This window comes from Clupea harengus, chromosome 11, assembly GCF_900700415.2.
Source record: "Clupea harengus chromosome 11, Ch_v2.0.2, whole genome shotgun sequence".
Taxonomy (NCBI): Eukaryota; Metazoa; Chordata; class Actinopteri; order Clupeiformes; family Clupeidae; genus Clupea; species Clupea harengus.
This window is the reverse complement of record NC_045162.1, coordinates 9,571,863-9,585,420: the sequence shown is the minus strand read 5'-3', so window position 1 is coordinate 9,585,420 and position 13,558 is coordinate 9,571,863. Positions and strand designations below refer to the sequence as shown.

Here is a 13,558-nt window from a genome sequence, read left to right as displayed (position 1 = left end):
ATTCTGTTTGTTGAGACACACTGACTCACTGACTGGCTGCTATGACACTGTCACTGCACAGAGAGCGAGAGGGAGAGAGAGAGAGAGAGTGAAGGGAAGAGAGAGAGAGGGGAAGAGCGGAGTGGGAGAGAGAGAGGGTGCGTCGCGTTTGTACAAGAGAGGAAGGGAGGGAGAGCAAGCAGCACAAGAGGAGAGGAGAGCGAGAGAAGAGAAGACAAGAGCGAGAGAGAGAGAGAAGGAGAGAGGGGGAGAATGTATGGTGAAAGGGTAGCGCTTCCTTGCTTGTTTCCAGGGCCTTAGTGAATAAACCATGGGATGCATCGGCTCCAGAACCCTCAGTAAGCACCACTCTTTTCTTTTCTTCCTCTCTGCGGGGGGTGGGAGGGCGGAGGAGGGGAGTGTGATTAGGGAAGGGGGTTTGCAGGGGGTGGGATGGCGTTGCGCTAGCACTCCTCAGATCATGCTTGCATTGTGTGCGTGAGTGTGCGTGAGTGTGCGCGCGTGCGTCCGCGTGTGTGTGTCTGTGTGTGAAATGTCTTTGGGATTGAAACGTTAGCATGGTTCAGTCAGACAGAACTGAGCCAAAATGCTTGTAGAGAATGCCAGAGAAAGCATGTGTCTGTGTGTGCGTGTGTGGGTGCATGTGTGTGCATATGTCTGTGTTTGTGTGTTGTAGTGGGTGTGTGTGTGTGTGTGTGTGTGTGTGGTGCTACTAGAGGTTTGCTGTGTGGCTCACATCCTCTGATTTATGTTACTGCATGTCTAGTGCGTGTGTGTCTATGTGTGTGTGTGGGAGGGAGAGAGAGAGAGACGGATTACTAAAGGAGAGAAAGAGAAAGACATAGAAAGATGGGGTGATGGATATGCTATATGCAGAGGTTTTATTGACCGTAATTGGAGAGTAGGAGAGAAAAGCAGAGCATATCATTCTACTGTTTCATGTTTGCGTAGAATAGTGCTGCATGCATAATAAGAAAGAAAGAGAGAGAGAGAGAGAGAGAGAGAGAGAGACAGAACATACTTTATTGCAGAGATGAGGAAAACGGTGATGGGGTTGAAAAGAAAAGCGAGGGAGAGAGCGGGGGAAAAGGGGTTGAATGAAGAAGTGAGAGAAAGAGTGAGAGGAGGAGGAGAAGGAGAGAAAGAGTACGTGAGGGATTGAGGGAGTAGGATGGTGTGATAGATTCAGGTTGGGACAATCCTGTGGCTGCCGGGTAGCGAGCGCAGCCGTCACCTCGGCAGCGCGGGCTGAAACGGGCAGAGAGATCTGCCACACGAGAGCAGCTGATGCTATATTTACACACATCACATACATACATTTGTTTCTCTAATAGGAAACATGGTTTCCACTTCATCTCCAGTGATGGTATCTTATTCAGATAAACGTGCGTAAATGCTGTGGATTAAAATTAAGATTGCAATGGTGCTTTGGTGTAAGTGCAGATACTTTGTGCTGCTGAGATAAGCTTGCGTAGTTAAGGGTTCCTGTCTCGCTCATATCTGAACCTGTTAAACACACGTCTTAATGAATCATTCATTGTGATTCACTTAACACTTCTGAGATGGATAGTTTGGAATGCAACACATCGGAGAACCCTCTACTGTAATACCTTCACGTCAAGCTGGGTTTGGTGGTGGTGGTGTGTGTGTTTATGTGTGTGTGTGTGTGTGTGTGTGTTTGTATGAGGGGGGTAAACCTCCAAAACCAGTAAATCTGTGCCTGTAGTCCTTCACGGTTCAGACAGCCCCCTTGACGGCTGCTTTGTGCAGCGCAGTGCCGGAGACACTGAGATATGGGGCGGAAGCTTGAAAATACACGCACAAACACACACACTCCTCCGACGGAGAGGAGAGGAGAGGAAATGTGCATCATCCGGCAAATGAGCGAGCGAGCAAGCGCTGGAGGAAAGTGAAAAGTGTGTCAAACTGGAAGGGGCCACCTGGCTATGTCGGGTGCCGGGACGGATGTGGAGGAACGCGGGCACCGCATGAATGATACATGGGAGCGGAGGAGGAGGCTGCTCCGGAATAGAGGTCAGCGCATCGCGCAGAGAGCATCGCATCGTGCAGTGCTGCTATAACGCGGGAACAAAACAAAAAAACACACGGCAAGGAGGGCAGAGCCCTGAAGCCAAACACACTCAATCACTCACACAAAACCATATGGAGAAGGACTACCAAGATCGTTCACGCATCCAAGTGTCTACAATAACACGGACAATGACACTGATAAGATGGTGACTGTCATCATGTCCATGCTGTGCATGACAGTGTTTTTCTTCTTCTGGATCTACCACATCTTCAACATCTTATAATCATGCTTAGGATATTGTGTACTATTAACACATTTGATTCAGCCACAACCTCTGAGACGTCATAACAATGCAGAAAACAAAACAACAAAACATGTTATCGATATGAGTTTATTTATTTGTACAGTTCAGTTGCAAGTAAGAGCTAGAGTTACAAAATCTAAATGGCAAATGTAAGGTGGTAATACTGGAGAGAATCTAGAGCTGCATATCCTTTGCTGATCAAATCTGCAAGAAGAGTAGAGATCAACTACACACACACCGGGGGAGCAGCTAGATAGTTGATGCATCCTTAAAAGACTACAAGAAGATGATGCTGATGGACTGTTGATGCATCCTGAAAAGACTACAAGAAGATGGTGCTGATGGACTGTGGATGCATCCTTAAAAGACTACAAGAAGAGGATGCTGATGGACACTCATAGAGACTGTGTCTGGCCTTTCTTTAAAAGGAGTCTTTGGCGTGTGAAAGATGTGTTATTCAAACAGTTACGTAAAAAAAAACAGAGCTGGTTTCCGCTGTAGATCCTTCACTGTGGTTTTCATTTGGACATTCATAGGTAGACTCACTGTCTCATAGAGTTTCAAATGCAACATGTGAAGAAACAGAAGGATGGGTTTACACACCAAACCCAGTCCCAAACACTTGTGGCATGTGTTGAAAGCATCTTAGTACAGACCTATTACAGACATGAGAGTTTTACCCTTTATTTATAAAACACCTTCAAACTGTGAGCCTAAGGAACTCTCCAGAACTTCAAAAGTAACACAGAAATGATACAGATAACATAAAAATAGTTGAAAATGAGACGAGAAGGAGACCAAAGGAGATAAAACGTGATGAATAAGGGTAAAAAAAAAAGCAAAAGTGGAAATTGAAATGTCAACAAAAAACTCTCAAAGCTCAGGACCCAAAACAACACAACACGATTCAATAAACATGGATTTATGAGAATAAAAACAAGAGGAATTAAAATCCATCGTTAACTTCAGACCCCAAAGCCCTAAAATACAGGTAAAAAAAGTGTGTGTGTGAGTGTGTGTGTGTGTGTGTGTGTGTGTGTGTGTGTGTGTGTGTGTGTGTGTGTGTGTGTGTGTGTGTGTGTGTGTGTGTGTGTGTGGAAAATGGGTTCAAAGGGTATTCCATTACTGAAGGTGCTGATGTAACAATACAGAGAAGGCCTTCAGCAGTCCAAGGTAAAACTGTAAGGTACTGGTCACTCTATGATTTTAATTTGGACACTGGAACAGCCAAAAGTCCTTGGTTAAACGATCAAAGGGACCTTGTAAGGTTGTAGGAGGATGATAATTCCGAGATACCATTTAGAGCTGGCACATTAAAGGTTTTGTAGGTTATCAGTAAAATCTCCGAATCCATTTTGTGACTGCAGCAAGTCCAAAGAGCCGTGATGAAGTGTGAGAGTTGAATCATATAACTGTGCTGTAGACGAAGGCTGTGTATGTGTCAGGTTTTGTGTGAGATTTTAATAAACTGCCAGGCTGGTGAATAACTGAGTGGGTCTGCCGAGGGCAGGGCTTTGTGTAAAGTGTGGGTGTCTCGGGTTTGAGCAAGAGTGCAGAGTGAGAGAGTGAGCCTGGTGTAGCTGGCAACATTGTGCTTTAATAATAAACCAAGGTTAAGCCGCAAGCAACATGTTTGTCTAGCTTCGGTTGAAGGTGTTAACTGCGTGTGTGTGTGTGTGTGTGTGTGTGTGTGTGTGTGAGTAGCGGGGGGTGGTAGATGTTGGTGTCATGCTGGTGTTCCATAATGCCTGTACTTTAGGCACTGGACTGTGAGATTGTGTTGAATATCTTCTCAGTAATGTCGCACTCAAGGCTTATGTTAAACAGTTATGTCGAGGCGAAGGTTGGATATGTGCGTTCAGTGATGCTTGTAGAGAGTTTGGTGAATGTCTCCTTCAAATACCCCCAGAGAGGAGTCAAAATCAGAGCTAGACATTGAGATTGAACAGAACAGTAGCGGCATAAACATAAACAGGAACATTAGCATTATGTTGGTATGGGTTTGTTGGGTTAGAGTGAGAGGCTGGATGTTTTGACTGAGTGTGGGCGGTTCCTGGCTTGTATTGATCCACGGAGTCCTGCCGTCCCGGCTCCTGCCTGCCATTCCGTATGCAGGGAGCCTCTCTGGGGAGACAGTTGCCCTCGGAGCGGCTGATCTGGGGCCAGCCTCCGTGCCTTACTCCTAGCATCTCAGGGCCGAGGAGGAGAGAGTAGGAGGAGAGACAGCACTGATCTCATGGCTAAATATAACAGGCAGATGCCAAAAGGGCCACGCCAGTGAATGATGCTCAGCAAAGTTTTGTCAGTCCACTCCAGCAGCCAGCAGCCCTGATTGAATGGCCCATTAATCAAATATATTTCCTATTGGCTTTTTGGCAGCTGCTGATTGGCGGTTACCACTGAGAGCATTAAGCCATCGCTGATTGGTACAGCCAGCATCCCCACAGGAAAAGGGAATGGACATAAAGGAGAGGAAAGGCAGGGCTCGGGGTCCAAGCCCCCCCGGTGGCTGGAGTCTGGAATGAGTTATCGGACAGCGCCACATGAGTGTGTCATGGGAGGGAGCCACACCAAACCACATTAACAGCTTTAATTGAATAGCTTGAGTAAATGGAGACGTAGTTGAGGCTGTGTGGTGAAATCTCCCCCAGGCAAGGGGAGACAATGGGGAGGCAGTCAGAAAAAGTGTGTGTCTGTGTGTGTGTGAGTGTGTTCGGTGTGTGTGTGTGTGTTCGGTGTGTGTGTGTGTGTGTGTGTGTGTTGTGGCAAGAGGGCACGGAAGTGTGTCATTCCTCATAAAGGAAACCAGCCAGGGAGCCCTTTTAATCTGATTTCATAGTAGTGAAAAGTGGTATTGACCTTTGGGGTCCTCAGCTTGTCCTCATTGGCAGGGATCGATCTGAAGGAGTCTGAGGGCATGCCGCTCTTTGTGTCCGAAGGGAAGCAGAATGAGTAGTTTACAGCATTGCAATGACAGAGATTACACTTGGTCTCAGAGAGCCAAATGGGCAGTGTAATGAGGTCTTAGATGATAAAGCTAAAACACACACACACACACACACACACACACACACACACACACACATACACACACCCACAGAGAGAGAGAGAGAGAGAGAGAGAGACAGAGAGAGAGAGAGAGAGAGAGAGAGAGAGAGAGAGAGAGAGAGAGAGCATGACTGGGGGGCACAAATGGAAGGTTTAAAGGTTCTTCTGTGAAGAAAAGGCAAAGGAACCTTTAAGATATCACCTTTCTTGTTGTAACAGCATGCTTGTATCAGCTCTGTTTAACAATGAAAGGAAAGTGTTAGTGAACATAGGACATGGCTGGTTTATCAGCCATCAGATATTTAGAGAAGTTACAAAAACGTTACAAATACTTTCCTGAGGGGTTGAGGAAGAGATCAGAAAGTAGAAATGTGTCTTTTCCCACTGACTCCTATAAAATGAAGTACCTCACGTATAAGAATTCAATGACAGACTCAGAGGCTGTGATATGTGTACAAACAATAAAAAACGACACTGTAACCAAAGATTATATTCCAAAAACAGGGGGAGGGGGGGGGGAATACATGATTAAAATAAATGGTTGCTGCTGTGTTTGCCTGCCACTATTTTTGACACATAATCAGTCATCATAAATATATTCACTCATGTTTGTTTCTCATCCGCGATTCCAGGCTTTTGTTACCAAATAGTGCTCCTCATGCTGGTGCCGTGATGCACTGGACCATGTGCTCTGTCATGGTGGTGCCGTGATGCACTGGACCATGTGCTCTGTCATGGTGGTGCCGTGATGCACTGGACCATGTGCTCTGTCCCACCTGCTCCACCCTCCAGACTGTCCAATCACAGTCAGTGGGGCTGACTCCGTGTTTTTCCGGGTGTCAGTGCCGAGCAGGATTCCTGTTTTGGAAGGAGGGCCAGATTTTCGTCCATCACAGCCATCACAGTCTCCTGGGGCTGGCCTGTAGGAAGCACCAATGATTGCATTTGTGGCTGATCTGTTTTCTGTTGTCATGGGCTCCGGCACGGAAGAGGATAATTGGGTTTGATGATGCCATTTAGGAAAAATAACGGCCCCCATTTGAGATGGAGTGAGGCCATCAGATATGCGGAGATTGCATGATAGAGAGATAGACATCACCTTGTGACTCTTACCGTGGCTAACGGCTAAGTAGGTTTAAGTAGTAATGCAATTTCAAAATCAGACTTTACAAAAGAGGATATGTAACGTCTGTGAGCATGTGGTCAGAGATTGTGGGTTTGTGTCTTTTGTCCTGTATGTGTGTGAGATAGCGTCTATGTTACCAAAGTGTGTGTCTTTTGTCCTGAATGTGTGTGAGATAGTGTGTATGTTACCGAAGTGTGGGTCTTTTGTCCTCTATGTGTGTGAGATAGCGTCTATGTTACCGAAGTGTGTGTCTTTTGTCCTGTATGTGTGTGAGATAGCGTCTATGTTACCAAAGTGTGTGTCTTTTGTCCTGAATGTGTGTGAGATAGTGTGTATGTTACCGAAGTGTGGGTCTTTTGTCCTCTATGTGTGTGAGATAGCGTCTATGTCACCTAAGTGTGAGTGCTGTTTCTTTAGCCTTTGTTTGAACATGCAAATACTGTGGATATGTATGAGAGCGAGAAAGACAGAGAGAGAGAGAGAGAAAAAAAGAGAGAGAGCGAGAGAGAGAGAGAGACAGAGAAAGAGAGAGAGAGAGAGAGAGACAAAGAAAGAGAGAGAGAGAAAGAGAGAGACAGCGACAGAGAAAGAGAGAGAAAGAGAGAAAGAGAGAGAGAGAGAGAGAGAGAGAGAGAGAGAAATGCATCTCCAAAATGTGACAGGATCGAGTAGTGTGAAAGTTATGGCACTAATTTGAATCAACCCAGTTAAGGCATGTTTAGAACTTGGTGACAGCTGAAACAGAGAGCGTGTAAAGACATCTCCACCCCATGCAGTTATGGTTCAAAAAGCTCCATTGAATTTCATGAAATTCAAGATTATTTCACTGTTTTCAGCTGTTTTAAGCAGATAAATTAGCTTAACAGCTCTATATTCCCAGTAAAAATGTACCATGTACCATGAGTCAGGATGTTGCTGAATATTTGATACAATTCACTAAACAAATAACTACATAGTACATTTCCTTTCAGAATGATTCATAGGTCCAGGCAGTAAAACCTGTGCCTTCAGATACTCTGTCTGGAATAGGTTGGGAGAGGGTGACAAACCGTCTAATGAAACTTGTGAGGTGTGAGGGCAAATGTTTGACTTTGGATGTAGAACTTTAGTAGATACAGTATATCGTTGTTGTTTATGCATTCAACGGAGCTGCAGTGTGTCTGAGTAGCGCTGCAGGTTGTGGATCAGAAAGACCTGTTTGTTCCTTGTGTGCCAGTGGTTGTCATTCAATCCAGACCCTGAGTGGCAATTTATGTGTTTGGCCATTGCTTGTGTAATACACCTACTCTTTTAAAGTGCTCTCTCTCTCTCTCTCTCTCTCTCTCTCTCTCTCGCTCTCTCTCTCGCGCGCGCGCACTCGCTCACTCTTGCTCTCTCATTTATGATATTACATTACTGAGAGGGAGTTCCTATTATTGATTTGATTAAAAGTGCTGACTAACTAACAGTCTTATAATAATCTCTATTCACTATTCACACACACACAAACACAAACACAAGCACAAGCAGACAATGACAACACTGCCCAGTCATTTATGGTTGTATTGACAAATGGTCCACTAGCATTGATTTGCCAATGACTGGAATGACACAGTGTTCTCACTGTTAATGACTGACACATTGTGTGTGTGTGTGTGAGTGGATGTGTGTATGCTTATGAGTGTGTGTATGAGAGTAATTAGGAGACAAAGACTATGATAGAGAGAAGCACAGAAGGATAGAAAGAGATAGGGGAGGAGGTGTAGGATGACAGCCTTCATTGTAAACACTGACTCACCCCTTGGAGAGAGGGAGGGAGTGTTAATATAAAACTGACGTGTGGCGTGGTGGCAAGAGTGAGGTGACAATCATATGCTTCATGGCTGTAAGCACCAATATTGCCATAATGTTAACCAGCAAACACTGGCTCAGGCAAGAGTCTCTGAGGAAAAGGAAGAGATGAAATCTAGGCCAGAATAATACAAAATAAAAAAAAGCTTTATTATGGAACTAAAGGAACTGAAATCAAATGTAAAATTAAAGTTTAAATAACATAACTAGCTAGAGATAATAATAGCTTTCCTCCATGAAATGATAAAAACAAAAGTAGTAGAATATTTTGTTCAAATTTCAAACATTAATATGATATCTCTATTATTTCAAGGAAAAATCTTTGTTAGTTATGATAACTCAGGTGGTTGGACTAAGTGTTGTGGCACAAGATCTAACAAACTAAGTGCCTTCATAGACTCCATGACGGAGGTTGTTTGAGCCCGATTGGTCAGTGTGCCTGTTCCTTAAGCCTTTGCAAAGAATATAGTATGCAAGTATACAGCCTATGTGTTCAAAACGCACTCAAATCTGAGCCAGCCCAGCCAGCTCCTAGCTCTTGAACCATGGGTCAGTCTGGACTGGAGGGTTGACTGGGACACGGAGCCTCTGGACTCACCCCACATGACAGCGCTGGGCTTGGGCTCAATGCACATGACCTGACTGGTGCTGTTGTCACCAGTGGGGATGTCAACCCAGTCAAGAATACGTCCAACAGTTATGGGGAAATCAACATGCTTACACAGAGAGAAACTAAATCAAAGGCCTTCACAACCAAATGGCCCAACTATCTCAGCTCAGAAGTTTAAGAAAGTAAAAACAATGACATAGTATTAAGGAGTTAAGTTATATTGTTTATAGGAATTAAGTATAACGATAGTATAGTATTAAGGAATTGAGTGTCAACATATCAACGTATCAAGTCGTGTATAAGACAATTACTTATTCAGGCATTCGATCAACTGAACTGCAGAGGTGAGATTGAACAGGTGCGTAGGATAAAATGAAAGCATTCCTCGCATAGCTGTTGACATTTCAACTTTTATGTCTCACTCTTTTTTTTGGTGCAGTGTTTAAATAATAGAGTGCTGCCTCAGCCAAAATGGAGCCCTCTAATTCTACGTGACAGAGAGAGGCAGAGAGAGTGAGAGAGAGAGAGAGAGAGAGAGAGAGAGAGAGAGAGAGAGAGACGAGCGATTGAGAGACAGAACCTATGACGTACACTGAATCACATAGACAAAGTGAGAGAGAGCGATTGAGAGAGTGAGAGACAGAACCTATGACGTACAGTGAATCACATAGACAAAGTGAGAGAGAGCGATTGAGAGAGTGAGAGAGGGAGATTGACATAGACTGAATCACACAGACAAAGTGAGAGAAAGTGAGAGACAGAGAGAAAGAGAAACAGAGAGGCAGAGACAGAGAGACAGACTACATCAGAGAGAGAGAGAGAGAAAGAGAGAGAGAGAGAAAGAGAAACAGATAGAGAGACAGACTACATCAGAGAGAGAAAGAGAGAGAGAGAGAGAGAGAGAGAGAGAGAGAGAGGAGCCCAGGCCAGGCAGCACTGCAATTAGTCACAGGCCGGTGCGGTGGCGGCGGCTCTCTGCCATCATGTGTGGAGTAGAGAGGCTCTCCCTGATGAATGAGCCCCCGTAATGAGGTGCTACTGACCTCCCCACAGCTGAGGCATGTCGGGCAAAGGGCTACGGGGGCGAGGGGGAGCACTCCTGGGGGGGAGCGGGGCCAGTCACCTGCTGCTGCAGGTGTCTGAGAGGAGGGCACCTGCCTGAGCTATCACATCATAACCTCCTTCACCATCTGGAGCCGAGAGTCAGCTGAGCTTCAGCCGCCACATGCACGGGTGTGAGCACACATTTCAACATGTACAAATCATGATTGCACGCACGCGCACGCACACACACATACAATCACACACACACACACACGTACAAATCATGATCGCGCGCACGCACACATACACTTACACACAAACACAAATAATGATGGTTCATGTGCGCACGCGCGCACACATACACTCATACCTAGAAATGATGTGTTGAGCAACAATATTCAGTAGCATTAATTGCTGTAGGGAAACAGAACAACGGAACCACTGAGATGTTGAGCGTCATCAGTACCTGACATGCTTAGATTAGATTAGATTAGATTAGATTCAACTTTATTGTCATTGCACAGAGTACAAGTACTGTGGCAACGAATTGCAGTTAGCATCTAACCAGAAGTGCAAAAGCAGAAGAGTGCAGAGTATGTGCATATGTATAGTGGTAATATAAAATACATAAATAGGATATATACAGTATGATATAAGTGGTATGAACAGTAAGAACATTAGCAGCAATACTGAACAGTAAGAACATGAGCAGCAATAGTGGTGATTAGTGCAGATGTGATATAGATATATGTAAAGTGCAGGTGAAGTACAGGTGAAGGTGGCAGTAGAAGTTATAAATGAGGTAGGACGCATGATATGATATAAATACGATGAATATCGACAACAATTTTGAAATAAATAGATATGAGTACACTATATGTGAGAAATGTACAGTAGTTATACAACAATTAGTGCAAATGTTCAGTGGCTGGAGGGAGGTGTGTGGCGGTAAGGCCAGGGTAGAGGGGGGAAATACAGTCACTGTAGGAAGGAGTGTGAGGGGGTAGCCAGGGGGGCTATCACCGTGGTGCAGAGTTCAGCAGGGTGACAGCCGCAGGGAAGAAGCTGTTCCTGAGCCTGCTGGTCCGGGAACGGAGGGCCCTGTAGCGCCTCCCTGAGGGGAGTAAAGTATGTAAAGTATGGCACATTTCAAAGCAAAACATAGACACAGTCCATGTCCTAAATTATATTGGTATTTCAGAACAACTGACATTACAAACACACAACATCTTTTGGCAGCACTGATGGGAATCCATTTGACAAGGAAGTGGTGGCAGCAAGTTCTCCAGAGACCCCATGTGATCATTTATGTTCCTTGCATTGGTTTAAGCTTATCTTATGATTGTATTGGATAAGGTGAACAGTTGGTTGGAATTAGTTGGTTCAACACAATAATATCATGTTCTAAGACAAGACTAGTTTGTGTAACTCAAATGTAATGTGGTTTAGTACATTAGACAATCCATCTTTTCCCTTTTTTCAGTGTAATTGCACATAGTACACACACATACAAAGCATAGACATGGACCGGCACTGTCACATAGACACACACACACAGACTCACCAAACAGACATTCTCTCTCTCTCTCTCTCTCTCTCTCTCTCTCTCTCTCTCTCTCTCTTCTCTCTGTCTCACACACACTAACGCGTACCAGCTTGAAGAATCAAGTCTGACATCTCCTTGCATTACCATTCCTGGGGTTTGATGGTCACCAGGGCAACCCATTGATGTCTGTGAGTGGGTTTGTGTGTGAGTGTGTATGTGGGAGTGTGTGTGGGTGTGTGAGTGTGTATATGTGTATGTGTGTGTGTGCGTACATGGCTTCAGCATGGGCACTTGCTTGCCGGTGCCACGACATCTCTGTGTCTCGATGATGGATTGCGTCTGTTAACACGCCCTAAATTCCGGTGGCTGTAGAAAACCACTGCAGCCTGAGGGAGAGAGGCTTATGGGGCAGACCAATGCAGGTTTCCTGTTCCGCACGGACGCTCACACACACATCCCCCTCCCCTCTCTCTCTCTCTTTCTCTCTCTCTCTCTCTTTTTCTCTCTCTCTCCACCTCTCTCTCTCCCTTTCTCTCTCTCTCTCACTCTCTCCCTTCTTCTATCTCATCTCTCCATCTCTGACACTCTCCTCCTCTCTTTCTCATTCTCCCTGTCTCCATCTTTCATTCTCTCTCTCCTTTACTCTCCATCTTTGCCTATTTCTCTCTCCCTCCTTCTCTCCCACTCTCTCTCTCTCTCTCTCTCTCTTTCCCACTCTGTCGTTCCCTCTCTCCCTGAGATATATTCCTTCTCCAGTCCTCCGACATGGCTCCTCTGCTCCGTGGCCGTAGGGGAGGTCTCATGCTCTCTGTTGTCATGCGGGAGGCGGACACAGAGGGTGGGGGTGGGGGTGGGGGGATGTATGGAAATTGCTTGGCTCATCGAGCAAGATCGTCACGTGTGCCTCATTGTTGTTCCCTCTCATGGAGGTAGCAGCATCGGCACCCAGGGACCCACTCGCAAAAACGCGGTTGTCGTGGGAATAGTTGCCTGGATGGCTGGCAGCAAACTGAACGTTCACGGCAAAAAAACGGCGGTAACTGAATGAACTGAGACAAGCAGAGAAAAACACACACACACACACACACACACACACACACGCACACACGCGCACACACACACACACACACCCACACACACACACAGGCAAATTATCACGGAAGAATTGTTGTATTGACAAACGATTTGTGAAGTTTATCCGACATCCCTATTGCTCGCAGTGCCAGCACAGCTACTGTATTTTACAAGCAAAATATAGACATGCCTCACTTAGTATTCAACCAACAGATACATGTTAATAATTCATGCTCTAGTGGCCTTCATGGGTTGTCCCTACCTCGCGGGCTTGATGGCAGGCTAGAAGATGGGCTCTAGATTCCATCTTAGGCAATAGTGTGGAGTGCATCTGTGAACAGTTGGTTGGATGAGTTGGTTGCTGCAGATTCCCCGCTGCTGCTGATTCTTCAATGCTAAATGGAAAAGACAGCTTCACATGAATGCATGCCAACATAGTATATACAGTATGAGCCTTTGAGCGTATGGTGAATTCTGTTTAAAACATATTCCTTGGTATCAAAGTCTCCTGGAATGCCTGCTATGGCACGGTGTATTGATTATTGATTGGCTTTAAAGCACTCTGGCAAGTTCTGATGGAATATCTCTTACATTGTTAATCATAGCCTATATCTTGTTTAATTTGTGTAGGTTCTTTATGTTCAGTGCGCACGGTAGAGCTGAAACTCTCGTTATTATGGTTGGTGTCTGTGCATGTTATTCTTATTCTTGTTGTGAACATTTTTGAAATTTCACAAACATTTTTGGAGATTTTAAGAGAAGTTAAAGGTGCAGTTCTTGATTATAATCCATTACACTTTGCCAAATTCAAGGAAGTTTCTCCTCACATTCGTCTAGCTGTCCATCTGTCGATGTTATGTTAAGATGATATATTTGATGTGTTTGAGATGTGTGGTTTAACACATGTGTGTGATATGTATCACATGCGTGTGATATGTATCACA

The 13,558-nt window shown here is 45.0% G+C and overlaps 1 protein-coding gene across 5 annotated transcripts in view; it reads left to right on the top strand.

Moving 5' to 3' along the window:
* The first annotated feature begins 185 nt into the window (after positions 1–185).
* fam131bb (family with sequence similarity 131 member Bb) overlaps positions 186–13,558 on the top strand; it is a 38,141-nt gene continuing 24,768 nt past the window's right edge. For all 5 annotated transcript variants that reach the window (XM_031575835.1, XM_031575833.1, XM_031575834.1 and 2 more), the window contains exon 1: positions 186–338. In XM_031575835.1, coding sequence (XP_031431695.1) covers positions 311–338 — 28 coding nt within the window. In that variant the 5' untranslated portion in view covers positions 186–310. The remainder of the gene's footprint in view (positions 339–13,558) is intronic.